This window comes from Vombatus ursinus, unplaced genomic scaffold (genome assembly GCF_900497805.2).
Source record: "Vombatus ursinus unplaced genomic scaffold, bare-nosed wombat genome assembly UNPS02014870.1, whole genome shotgun sequence".
In the NCBI taxonomy this organism is placed as follows: Eukaryota; Metazoa; Chordata; class Mammalia; order Diprotodontia; family Vombatidae; genus Vombatus; species Vombatus ursinus.
The window spans coordinates 3,822,876-3,839,039 of NW_020954648.1; the positions used below are offsets into that span (position 1 = coordinate 3,822,876).

At 39.1% G+C, this 16,164-nt stretch overlaps 1 protein-coding gene across 1 annotated transcript in view; it reads left to right on the forward strand.

Annotated features, from left to right (window-relative positions):
• The window catches only part of EXOC4 (exocyst complex component 4), an 879,542-nt gene that overhangs the window by 692,700 nt on the left and 170,678 nt on the right, over positions 1-16,164 (forward strand). Inside the window, exon 12 of the mRNA XM_027842359.1 lies at positions 9,228-9,364. Coding sequence (XP_027698160.1) covers positions 9,228-9,364 — 137 coding nt within the window. The remainder of the gene's footprint in view (positions 1-9,227; positions 9,365-16,164) is intronic.

Sequence of the window (16,164 nt, forward strand, 5' to 3'; positions counted from 1 at the left end):
TGTCCTACTTTTTTTGCTATTCTTTGTATCTGTAGCACTTAGCACCATGCCTGGTACATTGTAGGAATTTAATAAATTGATTGATTTGATTGATTACTTGACTTGACCTCTTGCTAGCCCACTCTCCAGGATGTCATACTGCCTCACATTGTTAATAATAGTAAAACAGGAAAACCTCAAAAGGACTATGTTCTTGGGGCAGCTAGGTGGTACAGTGGATAGAGCACCGGCCCTGAAGTCAGGAGGACCTGAGTTCAAATCCGGCCTCAGACCAAACACTTGACACTTACTAGCTGTGTGACCCTGGGCAAGTCACTTAACCCCAATTGCCAAAAAAAAAAAAAAAAAAGGACTATGTTGTTGCTTCAAGTTCAAGGGCAAGAGGGTAAAGAAGAAGCTACAGGACATAGTGGGCCAAGGAAACAGAAGCTGTGGTCGGAAGAAATAGTTTTTGGCAAGGGACTCTTTAGGGGGAAAACTGTCCTTGGAGATTTACACTTAGATACCCATCCCTGGCTGAAATATTTCCTTTGCTTCCTTAACAGATACAGCCTCATATAAACATTTTAAATATTGTGCAAATCCATGCAGATTAATGAAGTATCACTGGTTTCTTTTCAGTTTCTGTCCTCATTTTCATTGTCTTAGCAATTATCATAATTGTTTATAATTGGCTACAAATCATAGGTAACTGTAGTTTTTAAGTAATATAGTCATTTTAGATTGGGCAGCAAGGTGGCTCAGTGGATAGAGCACCAGACCTAGAGGCAGGAAAATTCATCTTTATGAGTTCAAATCTGTCTTCAGACACTTACTAGTTGTGTGACTCTGGTAAGTCTCTTAACCCTGTTTGCCTCAGTGTCTTCATCTGTCAAAATGATCTGGAGAAGGAAATGGCAAACCACTTCAGTATCTTTGCCAACAAAACACCAAAAACACGAAGAGTCAGACATGACTGAAAAACAGTAGCAATGACAAATTTTAGGTGTGATAAATTCCACTAGCCTATGTTCAGAATATCTCTTTAGAATACACCCATCAGCTGCAACAAGCACTCATTCAGTTCTGAATCCCTAAAAGCTGGTGTCCTGCTCAGATGAGCCCTGGAGATAATGGAATAGCTACAAAGGAAACATATTTGTTGGTATCATCCTTTATTTCTCTTGTCATTATTTCAAGGACTTCCCTAGTACTGCCTTATGGAACTCCCTACTCCAACAACTGTAAGTCAGTTGGGTTTCTGTTTTGTTTTTCCATATCCAGCTTTTTATTGAAAAACCTAGAGGTGAGAGACAATAAAACCAAGCAAGGCCACTTCTCAGAAGAACCTGACTTCTAGTGTTCTCTTTCCCACTCACTTGTTTTGTGACCTGAGGCATGTCAGTTCCCTTCCTCTGTTTTTCTCACTTTCTTCAACTATAAAATGATGGAGCTGAACTCAGTACACTGCACGATAGAGTCAGGGGGCCTGGTGGTGGTGAGTGCCTGACGGTAAAATCCTTATCAATCCATCATTGGCTCCACCCTTCTTATCTACATTTCTCTTCCTCTACTCCCCAATATATACCCTTCATTCCCATCAAGCCAGTTTTCTCACTGTTCCCCAAACAAAACGAGGTCCTGCTCAGTCCCAAATCTGATCTACCTAATCACGATGTATCTCTGTGTAACCTTGAGCAAGTCACTTAACATTTTGTTGCTGTCAATTTTTTCCATCTGTCAAAAGTGAATAAATAATTCCTGCTAGTTCTCCTTGGAAATGCTGTAAGCATGTTAGAGAATACATTTAACAGTGCTTTGAGATGTTCAGAAGAAATGCATTATTAAATCACAGGCTATTATTGAGGGTATCACTTAATTTTTTTTTCCTTTTTAACTCACATTGTAGTTACTGAAGAGATTTTTTTTTCTTATGTTGGAGAATGGCTCCTGAGACAGCACGCCATCTTCTGAATGATTCATTTGTGCTATATCTAGAGATACCTTCATTCTCTCTCAGAGAGTTATACGGGCATTTGATCTTAACCAATTAATAAACCCTGCTCTATGAACATGAATTAGAATTAGAATGTGAATTAGTGACAGTACTCAAAGTCACTCTGAGCAAATTAATCTCCACTAACTCCCTTCTCTATCCAATGCTTCCTTGTGGCGTGGCGATGACTCTGGGTTTTTGAAGACAATGCCAGAGCAGCATGGGCTCAAGTGGAGGAAGGCCCTGCCAAACAGGAAAAATGTTAGAATCTGAGCATCGTGATAAGTTGTTCCACTTGGTCCCAGAAGGCAGTACTAGGGGCAATGGGCAGAAGATTCAGAGACAGATCCTAGTTCAGTGGGAGGATAACCTTAATGGTGACAGCTGTCAGTAAATGGGATGAGCTGCCTCAAAGTGGGGACATTGGTACAGGAATCTTCAAGCAGAGGTTAGATAACCATTCAGTGGGGGCATTGTCATCGAGCTGGTCAGGTAGGGGTCAGACTTTCCACTCTGAGCTCTTTGGATTCTGATCTTGTCAACGACCCTCTCCCCTTGTGTCATGGCGCCCTTTCCCTGACCCATTTCCCCCCAAATACATGATATTTTAAACAACTCTGTGTCTACATGAAGTATTGGTAAAGACACAAAGGCTAACTCATTTCCTGGCCGAGCCCCACAATGAGGAGATGCTGTCAATGCCCATGATGCAGCATAACCTGTATTTTGAATCTGGGCGAGATTTTTAGATTCTTTTTAGCAGCTTGGGGACATAGAGCAGAGCAGAATCAATTTCTGTCACTCACAGGCAAATATACAGGAACAAGATTATGGATCAGGGTGAAACTGCAGTGCTTTCCTCTTAAAATCAATATAGAAAAGGAAGTTGTACTTGTGGGGATACTATAGAGACAGTAATTTGGGTTCCTATGAGGTTTTGCCCTACAGAAGATAGCTCTTCTCCCCTCACTCCTCTCACTTTCTGATTAATATACCTCACCTCACCTTCTGATTAATATACCAAAAATAAAGGGGGGGGGAGGGAGGTAGAGGGAATGAAAGTGAAGAGATCTGCAGAATTGAATAAGAATGCAGATATAGCTCATAGCTATAGCTAATCCTCCATGGTCTTGAGAAAAGCTGTGTGCGTAGGTGTTTTATATCCTCATTTCCTTTTGTTCCCTTCCCTTTTGATTTTCAAAAGAAATAAGAAAATCCTATAGTTTACACTGATAATTTTAGGAATCTCTGGTTTCATTGTTTCAGGTACTTACTCCACCAACGTAGATCACATCCCCTCTGTACCTTCTTCTCTTTTGCAGCTCTTGTCAGCCTTTCTCTGCCTGCTTTATAGAGGATCCAGCCACTGCATAGAGGCCTTTCTTCTGATTCTTTTAATACCTCTGTGGTACCATTATTGCACTCAGGATATCCTTATTTATTCTTGCTTATCCTCCCTAGCCAACTGGCACATCTCCTTTCTCAGTCATAAGTTGTGCTCAGTGATATCCCATGGGCAAATCACTGTTGGTAACATGCTAGATCTCTTTACATTAAACGTGCATCTTTCCACTGTCCTTGGAGTTACTTACCATTTTCCTTCTTCTGAGAAAGTAGACAGTGGTGACTCATAGCTATATGATGTCATTGAAAGAGTATTGGTATTCAGACTATATGCTTTGACAGCACCAAACAGTCTGGGATTACTGAAAGCACTATGTAATTTCCCAAATATGCCTGGTACTAGGTATATGCATAATAAATGCTTATTGAATTTAATGGAAATGCTATCCAGCCCGATTTCCTCCTCCTATTCAATTCTGTGTCCAATTTGTGGTTTATCTCCCTCTCCAAGGTCTTTCTGTGTGTGTAAACTTACATAGAGAAATAGAGCTATTCATATGTGATCACACACGTGTGAATAGATATAACTATGTTCGATTTTGTAGCTCTTTGTTATCTTAATTTTAGATGTTTCCATTCACTGCCCCTTTGACCTCCCAGTCTAGCTACCGCTCCTTTATATATGTTCTCTCCCCTTATTAAGAATGTAAGCTCCTGGAAGGCAATAATTGTCTTGCTTTTTTTATATTTGTATCCTCAGTGCTTCATAAATACTTTTTCATCCGCCCTTCCATCCATTCATCCACAAATGCTCTTGAAGCATTTGAAATTAGCAAGATTTCATAGTGAGCTGTCTACAGGCTCCTCTTCTCCTCAGTTCTTTTTTATAGTTTTGTGAGTCAGTGTAGCTCACAGTCTTCCATAGTCCTCCAAAATATTTTGAAAATAAGCTTATACTATCAACTTAGGTTTCTCATAGCTGCAGTCTCTCCACACTTGGAAAGAGAGGATATGCTTGCTAGTGAAAGTGGTTTCTGGGTTCATTCCACCTCTTCGTTGAGGGGAATGGTTTACATTGTTTAAACTCTCTAAAAATTAGTGGTAGATAAATGTTCTTACTTTTTTTTCCTATTTCCCACTTTTAAGCATTAAGAACTTGTTTAAAAACAATATAATCTGAGAAAAATATTCATATCAAATATCTCTGATAGGGATCTCTTTTCCAAGATAGATATCTCAAATAAATATATGTGGCCTAATGCCATTCTCCAATAGATAAATGGTCAAGCAAATGAACAGTTCTTAAAAGAAGTAATACAAATTATTGGAATAACTAGGTGGCACAGTGGATAAAGTACCAGCCCTGGAGTCAGGAGGACCTGAGTTCAAATCCAGCCTCAGACACATAACACTTACTTGCTGTGTGACTCTGGACAAGTCACTTACCCCCAACTGCCTCACCAAAAAAAAAAAAAGTAATACAAATTATTAACAGCTATAAGAAAAAATGCTCCAAATCACTAATAGTAAAAAAAATGTAAATCAGAATAAGAGAGGTTGTGCCTGATACTTCTCAAATTGACCAAGATTACAAATGGGAATAGTTAGTGTTGGAGGGGTTGGAGTAATATGGGCACACTAACCCACTGTTGTAAATTGGTCCAACAACCTGGAAACTAATTTGAAATTATGTGGGAACAAATGTTTACAGCCACTGACCCAGAGATACCTCCAATAGGCATATACCTCAAAGGGATCAGTGACAAAAAGAGAGGTCCCATTTAAGCCGAAATATTTATAGCGTGATGAACTGAAAGCAAAGATACCCATTAATAAGGGAATAATTAAACAAGTTGAGTACATGAATCTAATGGAATATTACTGTGCTGTAAGAGACATTTAATGTAATGAATACAGGTAAACGTGGGAACCCTTGAAGTGACGTTTTAACAAAACCAGGAAAATAATATTCACAATGTCTGCAGCAATGTAATCACAAAACATTCCTAACAGAAGGCTGAGAAATTATAATGACCAAGCTTGGTCCCCAAAAGAAGCTATCCCCTCACTTCTTTGCAGTAATGTGAGATAGTGGGTTAGGAGCTCTGCATATAGACTTTTTCCTTTTTTAAAAAATTCTTTATTATAAGAGATGGTTCTCTGTGAGGGGAAGGGAAAGGGGATACATTGGGAAATGTAGGAGATGGGGGGAAAAAAGCAGTAAAAATTTTAAACAAAGTATAGGTTAAAGCTTCTATTATCACACACTGCATTTAGTTTGACCTTTACTCTAACCAATCATTTGACAGCATACAAAGAATGAATTCCAAATGACTTCCGAGTCTTTAAATTTTTTTTTTCCTGTCTGCTAAGATATAGTCAATTTCTTTTTTAAGATGATGTCATTCAGGACTGGCCATTGCTTTTTGACTCTTCTTAAAGAAATTTTTCATGTTGTGCAGCGTATGGCTTCTCAGTAGTCTACAAGCCTTTGGCCTCTTTCATTTCTTGGTCTCAAACCACTTTTATCCCCAGCATAATGTTAAACTAGACATACTGCAGCTGGCCCGTCATATGGCCAATTATGCACTATCCTGAGATGTGGACAAACTCCTAGACTCAATTCCTGCTGAGTCCAGTTTTACTGTTCACTCCCACTCTGAACCCTGAGGTCCTTGTGCTCTTTTTAGCTAGCCCAGAGCAGAAACCATTTAGAGACGCATAACAGACCCTATTTCCTCTAACTCCTGAAGTTGTGGTTCCCATCTGTATTCCACAAAACTTTCCCTGTGCCCTCAGCATAATATCCCTTGCCTCCCAACCCACCCATACTTTTCTCTCCCAGTGGCACAGGTATGGATGCCTTGCAGGCACCAAGGGACTGAAGTAAGTTCTCCCTCCCACTTCAAATATTGAGTGGTCAGTGGAGTGAATTCTCTCACTGCAGTCTCACCCCACATGATCCCGTATTCCAGTCACTCATTTTGCTGTTCATCTTTCTTTAGTTGGTGGGGCAATGTAACACACTGGTCAGAGAGCTAACCTTGAAACCAGGATGACCTAGGTTCAAATACTGCCTTCGATCCAAACTGTCTAAGCAAAGCACTTAATTCCTCAGTGGCTAAGTAACTCTCTAAGGTGCCAGCTTGTACTCATAGAGGAAGTTTCTTTACCTTAAAGTTTCCTGTACTAATGAAATCACAGGTCCAAGCTCTATCTTTATCAATTTTAATAATATCATAGATTTAGATTTGGAAGTGATCTTAGAGGCCATCTTGTCCAATACTCTCATTTCAGAGCTGAAGAACTAAAGGTTAAATGACTTAGCCAGTGAGTGTCTAAGGAAGCATTTGAATCTAAGTCGTCATGACTCTAAGTCCAGTACTCTGTCTCCAAAGTCATGCTGCCTCCTCTAGTTATAACTTATCTTGGCCACAAAATGCTGTAATTCCAAAGGTCATTTCAATGCCTCATTCCCTTCTAACCAGTGACGTTGCCTAGAGTGTTTAATCCATGTCTCCTTAGTACTGTTTCTGCTTCAACCCAGGAAGTATATCCACACACATAACTTTTCTTTTTGCCGTCTTCCCCAATGCTCACTTTTGCATTAAAGACACTGAGTATCAATGTACAGAGTAACTTAGTTTAAAGTATCTTGTTAAGTTCTTCCTAGAATTTCTCTGTTTCATTTTCTGCAATGCAGTTATCATCATGGTAACTTGTTTACTTATGCTTACCCTGAGTATTGAAAGGTAAAAGAGCTGAAATAACCAACAGAATGTTATTTCTTGCTGTCTCTGGAAACTCCTCTATTCACCATGCTGTCAAACCCCAAGTCAGTCTTCCATATACTTGGAACTTCTCTATCTTTCGATTTCACTTATTGTTAGAACATCAATGTGAATGTAGTTCTCTTCTTTGAATAATATTAAACAAGGATATCATGTTGAGTGACAAGAATTATATTAATGTTTGCAGATGTTCCATGAACTCCACGAATCTTTAGCACCTCTTGTTCCCCATTCTGCCACTCCATCACCATCATTATAGCAACAGAAGGGAAGCATGGAAGATTGAGAACCATTTTGTATTTCTGTTCATTTCATGTGCCATTTGTTCATCTTAACAAGGCCTGGTAGCCAAGTTGCTAGTGATGAGTTTCTCTGTACTTGGCTAAATTGGTCTTTGGACAATAGACACATAGTCTTTCGCCATCCCATATCCAAAGACTCTCCAGTTTGAAGGAGTTTGTGCTCTATTAACCTATTCTTCCAGAACCCTGGGTCACTTCCTTATCACCATGAGCCCTTGGAGTAGGACTTCTTTTTAGATTTCCCAACTCATTGGATTAATTATATTCGGATAAAAACAATTTAATTTAAATGTAGATTTGGCCATTTCTAATGATTGAGCTTTTCACATTGAGCTATTTATTTAATTTAAAAATTCCCTCATGGGTCAGCCTCAAAAGAGCACTTTAGAAATCATTTTATCTTTTACCATGGCCTCTCTAGATGTATTGTATATATATGCTCTACAACACAACTGTTGAATGAAGGAGTTCAGACTGTTGAGCATGATGCTAGTATTTCACTGAGGTGGAAGATCCACAGGAATCAGTTGTGTGAGAATGAGGCGTAAGTCCTTCAGAAGATAGGGCAAATGAGGAGGTTAAATGCTGCCAATGGGCAATCCTCAAGTTTACATTCTGATGAATATTGCACAAGGCTGTCTTTTTTCGGGTTTGACATCAACTTCTTATGTAACAGATACCTCTGGGTAAAATGTGTATAATATTTTTTCTTCTTTTGGGGTTTATATCCTTCTTTTTTAAAACAGACAAAATTCCCAAAAGCAATGATGTGGTCAAATGAAAAGGGGTGTGTTTTAAAGTCAGAACAAATTTCTGGTTTTAATATCCCCTGGTAGAATAGAAGCTCCTTGAGAGTAGGAATTTGGTGGGGGGGCAAGGGATGGGAGACCTTTGTGTCCTTAGTGCCTAGGACAGTGCCTGGCTCAGAGTAAGCAATTAATAAATGTTTGTTGATTGATTAATCAATTTTGATCTTACCTGATAGACCATGGATAAATCTTTCGCTTAAATTCTATGCCTTATTTTCCTCATCTATAAAATGGAGAGAATACCTGTACTATCTTCCCCATAGGATTATTGTGAAGGTAACAGGTGTAAAAGCTTTAAAAAGTCCTTTAAAAATTCTCCATTAATTTAAAGGGATACTATTACTGCTTTTACAACAGTAATAAAACCTTGCATTTATGTAGTTCTTTTCTTCTTAGGAATTCAAAGCACTTCTTATGTAGCATATTGTTTTAATATCCTTGGGAAATAAGGAATAGCCAGGAAATATTTTCCTCATTTTATACCTTTGAAATTTTACTATATAAACAATAAAGTATGTTTCCCATAGTTTCTTGCACAAACAGAAATCACAAACAGAAATTGATGCATCTGAACATAAATCTACTTTGGCTGGCCTCCAAGCAATTCATTTTTTCCTTAGATCAGTGATTTTCAAGCTTTCAAAGGTTGTAGAATCCCTCCATGTTGTCCTTTCTGTCCTGACCTGGATCTCTGATCTTTGCAGCAGGTCAGTGAGTTGATATAGTTGATTCAAATTAGGCACATCCTCAGAAACCCCCAGAAATGTCTTATTGAAGCTGAGCAGCACAATTTGAAACTTTAAGGATTAAATATGCAACATGGAAGTGTTCCAAAGTCCTTGAAAGAGCAGCCCTGTGTGAGACATCACTGCTGACTCTGGTAACCGTTCTTAGGTTGTCCTTCCCACTTCAGGTAATAACAACATCTTAATTTACTGTATTCTTTCTCTTTGCCTTTGAGTGAAGATCTCACAATCTTCTGTTCTGTCTGCATTTCCTTTTCCAGAGCACAATAATTGTGGAGAAGACCGTGCAAGACCTCATGAACCTGATGCATGACCTCAGTGCATACTCTGATCAGTTCCTCAACATGGTGTGTGTTAAGCTCCAGGAGTACAAGGACACCTGCACAGTTGCCTACAGGTAGAAAACTACTTTTAGGAGAAGAACACATTCATTTCAGAGATACACAGTTCATTGTTCACTCGTGGAGAGATTAGAATCTTTCTTACTCATAGCCCTGCAGCAAAATGTGCAGCCCCAAGTTTGTCAGAAATCTGAAAAGTATGTGTGTGAGTATATATGTGTGTATATATATATATACATATATATGTATATATATATGTATATATATGTGTGTGTGTATATATATATATATCCAAATATTCACAAAACCTAACCCTGTAGCCCTCAGTCCACTCACCAAAAGATGAAAGAGATGGGATATGACTGAAGTTTCTTGTGATTCCTTCTGAATAGCTTAAATGAGCTGTAGTAGGCCTCATGGAATCTTCAGTCTGGAAGGGACCTACAGCATTCATCTAGTCCCTCAGCCTTCTGCCTCTTGTTAATGAGCGCCAGGGAAAGAAGGTGCATTCACAAACGCCCTTACTAACCTTCCTTAGTTCTTTTCATTCCTCTCAGTTAGGAAGTTCTTTTTCATCAGCATCTCTTGCTGCCCCTGAAGCTATAGAAGGAGACAGATTTGGATTCAATAAAAGGAAATACTTTTTCATCAGTAGAGCTAGAATGGGCTGGCTATGTCCGGGGTAGTGACTTTCCTATCACTGGCATACTTTCGGTGAAGGCTGGATGACTACTTGCCAGGGTTACTATCGGTAGAATTTCTTCTTGTGTATGGGTTGGACTATATCAGGGGTTCTTAACCTTTTTTGGGCTATGGACCCCTTGGACATTCTGATGAAGTCTGTAAACCCCTTCTGATAATCATGTTTTTAAATCCATAAAATAAAACACATGGGATCACAAGGGAAAACAGTTATATTGAAATAAAGTCATCAATTTTTTTTACGTTCATAGACCCTAGGTTAAGAAGCCTGAGACTAAATGATGAGTCAAGTGCCTTCCCACTCTGATGTTCTGTGATTTTAAGTCCATTTCCTTTTGTAGACACTATAGAGGATATGGAAAACTTATTAAATAATTTTTCAGCCTTCTTTTCTCTGAGATAATATGTGTTTGTAGGGGATATCACAGTGCTTCTCCTGAAGGAGCTATAAAAGGAACAAGTGGGAGAAAAGTCTTCCGTAGGTCAGTGGTCTGGAGAGTTTCTAAGTTCTGATATCACATGAATCACAGCAATGTCCTAAGACTCTGCTAATTCTGGAAGGTGGTATTAAGGGCCACCATGCCCATCATCGAGGGTGCGTTATGTGCCTGGCAGTGTGGTAGGCATTGTAGGGAATACAAAGAAGGTGGAAGACAAGGCATGGTCCCTGACTTAGTTAAGAATAATGCCTTATACAGTCATGAGGGGCCACTTGAGCAGTATAGTGACTTAATGAAAAAGGAATGAGATCAGTGTTGGTTTCAATACTTAAGGAAAGGTTCATACAGGAGATGCAATAAGCTAAGCTACAGTTAGGTGAAGAGAGAAGAGGAAAGTTTTGGGTAATTAGGAGAAATTGCAAGAATAAGAATGATTAAAGACTCAGAATTAGGAGCACGAGGACAAGGAGGTTAGTGGAAACAGTGAAGAGAAATAAGAGTTTATAGTTCAAGTAGGGATTGGATAGGTAAGGTGGAGTCAGTCATGATCTTGGCCTCCAGGGTGAGGATTCAAGAATTTTTGTGGAAAGCAGGGAGTGCTATAGTGAACATGGGTTGTAAAATGGATTGAAATGGAGAGAGATTGGGGGAAAGAGGTCACTTAGGAAATAGTTGCCATAATCCAGGTTATGAGATGTTGAGGATAGAAAGAGGCAACTCTGATAAATGTTGTGAAAAAATAAAAGAATAATAAATCCCTTAAACAAAACCAGTTGGATAATTATCGAGTGATAATTAAGAGCAAAATCATTGATTGAATGAGTTCCCCACATCCTTATTTACATTTCTTAAATTGCACTTCTGGTCCACAGCAGTCCATGAACAAATGATTTTTCTTCATATAAGGTTATGGTTTAGATCTCGATGGGCTATTGTAAAAGTCTAAGCTATTCCTTGTGGAAAGAGGATCATCTACCAATAACCATGTCGTCCATTGTCAAAGAAGATGATGTTAATGACATTCCCTCTGTCCACATTTCCCCTTTAGTAAACAATGTGCTTTGAGCTGATTTTCTCATGACCATGCTGCTAACTTAAGCCTAAATTGACACCATCTTCCTCAGCCTCATCTCTACTCTGATTGGAGGGGGAAATACCAAACTATTCTCTTTGCCTTCCTTTATAGAGGGCAGAGACTGAACTCTCAGCTCACTACTCTTTACATCTGCTGCCCTACTTGGTTTCAACTCCATGGAACAAGATTTTGCCCCTGGTACCTGCTGCTGTCCCCCTCAGCCTTCTCGCTGCTTTCCTGCCTTCTTTTGTGTATTATCTCCCCCTGTTAGATTGTAAGCTTCTTGAGGTCAGGGACTGTCTTCCTTTTTATTAAGTGTATCCCCAGTGCAGACCTGGCACATGGGAGGTGCTTAATAAATGTTTATTGAATTGGATTTTCTTGTAGTACAGATGTACTTACAGTGATCTGACTTTATTGTCTTAATAGTTCCCTCCTAGATTCAAATACATAAAAGTGCGTAGAGCTAGAGGTGTATTCTGTAGATGTGAAACAGAATCAGAAAAAGAAAGAAAGCAGGCCTCAAAAATTAAGCTTGTGACCTTGGCCTCTTTTACAGCAGTGCTCTAACCTATAGCAGACATTCATTTGTCAACATTATTTAAACCAGCAGAGAAAAAGAAAATGACTTGTTATAAGTCTTCACTGACAGGTCTCAGAGGAGTGCCTCAAAAAAAAATAAGTGGAAAAAAGGACCATTTCCCTTATAAAGACCAATTTTTAGAGAATCTGTTCTCAGTAATCAGGTTTGATTTTCTTAAATTCCTTCTCTATCCTAATGCTTTAATTAAGATTACTAACAAACCTTGAACAGCTACTTTCTACCTCTCCCATCACCTATGTAAACAAAAGATGTCTTTTATTCTAAAATTTTTATGGGAGGAAGCAAAGTGTATTCTACCCCCTTGAGTTCTCTCTACTCATACAGGTACCAGCCAGCATATTCTTCACCTGCCAAATGAGTTCTTGCAGTAGTTTCATAATTGGTCAGCCTGCCTCTGATTTCTCCTCACTCTAATCCATCCCACGCCTCGCTGCCAGAGAATTGTCCCTCCAGCTCATGTCTAACCACGTCACACCTCTGTTCAAGGAACTTGACTGATTCCCTATAACAGAATCACAAAATCCGAGAGTTGGAAGGGACTTCAGCGATGATTTACTCCCGCCTATCCTGAAAGGACTCCCCACGATAATGTACCCAACAAATGCTCATCCAGCCTGTTCTACTTTGGAACTGCTCTGATTGTTAGCAAGTTTTTCCTGACATCAAGCCTAAATTTGCTTCTTTGTGGTTTCCACCCAGTGCACTGGTTCAGGCCCTCATCACCTTGTGTCAGGACTATTGCAGTAGTCTGCTGGTGGGTCAGCCTGCCTCAAGTCTCTCCTCACTCCACTCCATCCTCCATTCAGCCACCAAAGTGATTTTCCTAAAGCACACACCCGGCCATGTCATCTCCCCTACTCAGTAAACACAGTGGCTCCCCATCACTTCCAGAATCAAATACAGAATGCTGTTTGGCAGTCAAAGCCCTTCATAACCTGCCCCTTTTACCTTTCCAATCTTTCTACACTGCGCTCCCTGCCATACACTCTTCAATCCAGTGAACTGGCCTCTACAAAATACGATACTCCATCTCCCAACCCCAGGCTTTTACCCTGGCTGTGCTCCATGACTTCAGTGCTCTCCTTCCTCATCTCTACTTCCTGGCTTCCTTCAAGTTCCAACTGAAATCTCACTTTCTATGGAAAGCCTTCCCCAACCCCTCTTAATTCTAGTGCCTTCTCTCGTTTAATTATTTCTTATTTGTCTTGTATATATCTTGTTCATATATATTTGTTTACTTGTTGTCTCCACTTTTGGTTTATTAGTTCTTTGAGAGAAGGGACTGTCTTTTGCCTCTTTTTTCGTATCTCTAGCACTTAATACAGAGCTTGGCACATAGTAGGCACTTAATAAATGTTTTTTGACTGACTGGCTTGTAAGAGATCTCCAAGGATTTCTTCCCCAGGCAATGGCTACCTTTCCTATCATTCTATCTAAATACCAATGGAAGTGGTAGCCCCTTGATGCTACCTGCCTATTTTTTCCCATCCCTCCAGTAGAAGTGGTATTCTTCATTCAGCTTTTGTACACTAAAGTCCTTGAATGACTTGTCAGTGGGGTGTGTGTGTGTGTGTGTGTGTGTACACTTAGACATATAGGTATATGTATGTATGTGTACACATACATGCATACATACATACAGAGAAACATTTTAGAGATGGATGAAGTGACTCTTGAAAAGCCTTGTAGATGAAGAAATAGGAAATTATTTTATAATTGTTATACAACAATACACACATACCCTGGTGTGTATAGCTTGTTACCTAATCAAATCTTACCAGCAAGGGAGAAAGTGTTTTCCTTTTCGATGAGTATGAAAATGCCGAGTGTCCTTTCTCACTTCCTCTCTCCCTATTTATTGCCCTCGCCAGGATTGGCACCTGCTGAGCAGTAATTAGGGCAGCCCTAATTTGGACAGCCAAATCCTGATTACAGTGAGAGGAAAAACAGGAAATGTTCTAGTTTTGCTGCCAGCAAATGACTGACTTAAATAGAAAGCCATATACAATTCAAATGATCCAAAAAGATGTAACGGGATTGGGGGGTGGGGGGTGGGAGGAGAGTGCCAACCTGATTCTTTTATCTGCTTCTCCGCAAATATTCTACAGAAATTACCAAATCCATAAGCTCATGATGCCCTCTGGTGAAAGATAATGTGTCTTCCAAGATTTCAGCATAAACCAGAGTTTAAAGAGCACTGTGAGGTCAAAAATTTCTCACCTCCCTATGAGAACCACTCCAAGGGGAGACACAGTGTATAATAAGGAAGATCATATTTATTGCATGCTTAATTTCATGTTGGGGACAAAATGAGAAGGCTTCTTATAGAAGATATACACAGGAATATCAGGATAAATTATGCCCTAATTTGACTAAAAAAGTCTAAAAAAATTGTTATAAATTCCATAAGTAATTACATTAGTAACTAGTGTGGTTTTATATCTGATTGCTAATTCTACAATGGGGGCCATCTCCAGTCATCCTGATTTATATTTTGCCACTGGACCCAGATGGCAATGGAGGAGAAAGTGAGGCTGGTGACTTTGTACAGCCTTCCCCTCACTTAAGTCCAATTCACTTGCAAGTCATGGCATCACCTTCTGGATGCCACATTCCTCTTCGAGAGCAAAGGACAAACAATATTAATTCTACAGTGAGTTACTCTCTTTGTCTTTTTATGCTCACAGTGCTGGTACTAAACAGGTAGCTAATGGTTCCCAAATTCACATTTTATGAATGCAAGTCCTTTTAAAAGCTTTTTAAGGGGATTCTCACTGCCCTCATCTAGCATAACAACAACAACAACAGTAATAGCTAGCATGTATGTAGTGCTTTAAAGTTTGCAAAGTACTTTATAAGTACTATCTCATTCTATCCCCATAATCACCTTAAGACCTAGGTGCTGTTGTTCTCCCCACTTTACACTTTAAAGAACCTGAAGCAGATAGAGATTAAGGGATTTGACTATAGTCATACAACTAGTAAGTGTTTGGAACCAAATTTGAACTCAGGTTTTGATGTCTACTTTGCCACCATTCATCAGTCAACAAGTATTTATTACCAGGAGGCTCCATGGTACAGTGGAAATGGTTATAGGACCTGCATTCAAGTCCTGGCTCTGCCACTCAGTCCCAAGGTGACCTTGAGTAAATCACTTCTCTAGGGATGGTATTAGATGATCTCTGATGTATCTTTCAGCTCTATGTGTTCGATACCACACAGTAGACAAAATAGAGAAATAGTCCCCTTCCCTAGTAAGAATCCACGGAACTACAAGTTGAGGCTACATACATAAAACTTTTAGAGAATAAGACCGTATAACACTGCGTCACTAATTCAGAAGTCAGAATTATGGCAGCTTCAGGTATTCAGCGTGTAATTGTTGACCTGTTATAGGAAGTCTGTAAATAAAAGTCATAGAGCATTTATGCTTTACTTAAGAAAAATGGAGCCTGTGACAAGTTTACTGTTTTATATGCAGGCCTCTTTATTGTTCTTCTTGTTGTATTGGAGTGTTTGTGTTTGTTAAATTCATTAAAGACCAAAAGAAAAAGAAAAGGAACCAGCATTAGCCCCTAACCCCTAAAGTTATGTCTAAGGTGACAGATTATGAGCAGTGACATACTGATAGTATCAAAAAGTGACAGCTTAGATAGCAGAGGAAGGAGAAAGAAATATATCTAATAACTGTCTATAAAATAATGGGTTTATAGTAGATGATTTCTAAAGTTTCTTGCATCTCTTAATAGGCTGTGAATTTATGAGATTCTGGTGATTGTCAAAAAGATTCCGTGCTCAGCAGTATGCAATATTTTTGTTAAATAATAATCAGCAGACCAGAAATCAGATGATCTGGGTTCAAGTCCAGGTTCTGAATTAGTCATGTGTCTTCAGTTTTCTCATCTGTAAAATGGAGATAGTAATGCCTTCATTATCTTATAAGGTTGGTATGTGGAAAGTGTGTGAAAGACTATAAATAGATAGAGAAGTGTGAATCATTATCATTATAATTAGCCTAAATATTGCTAGGAATTT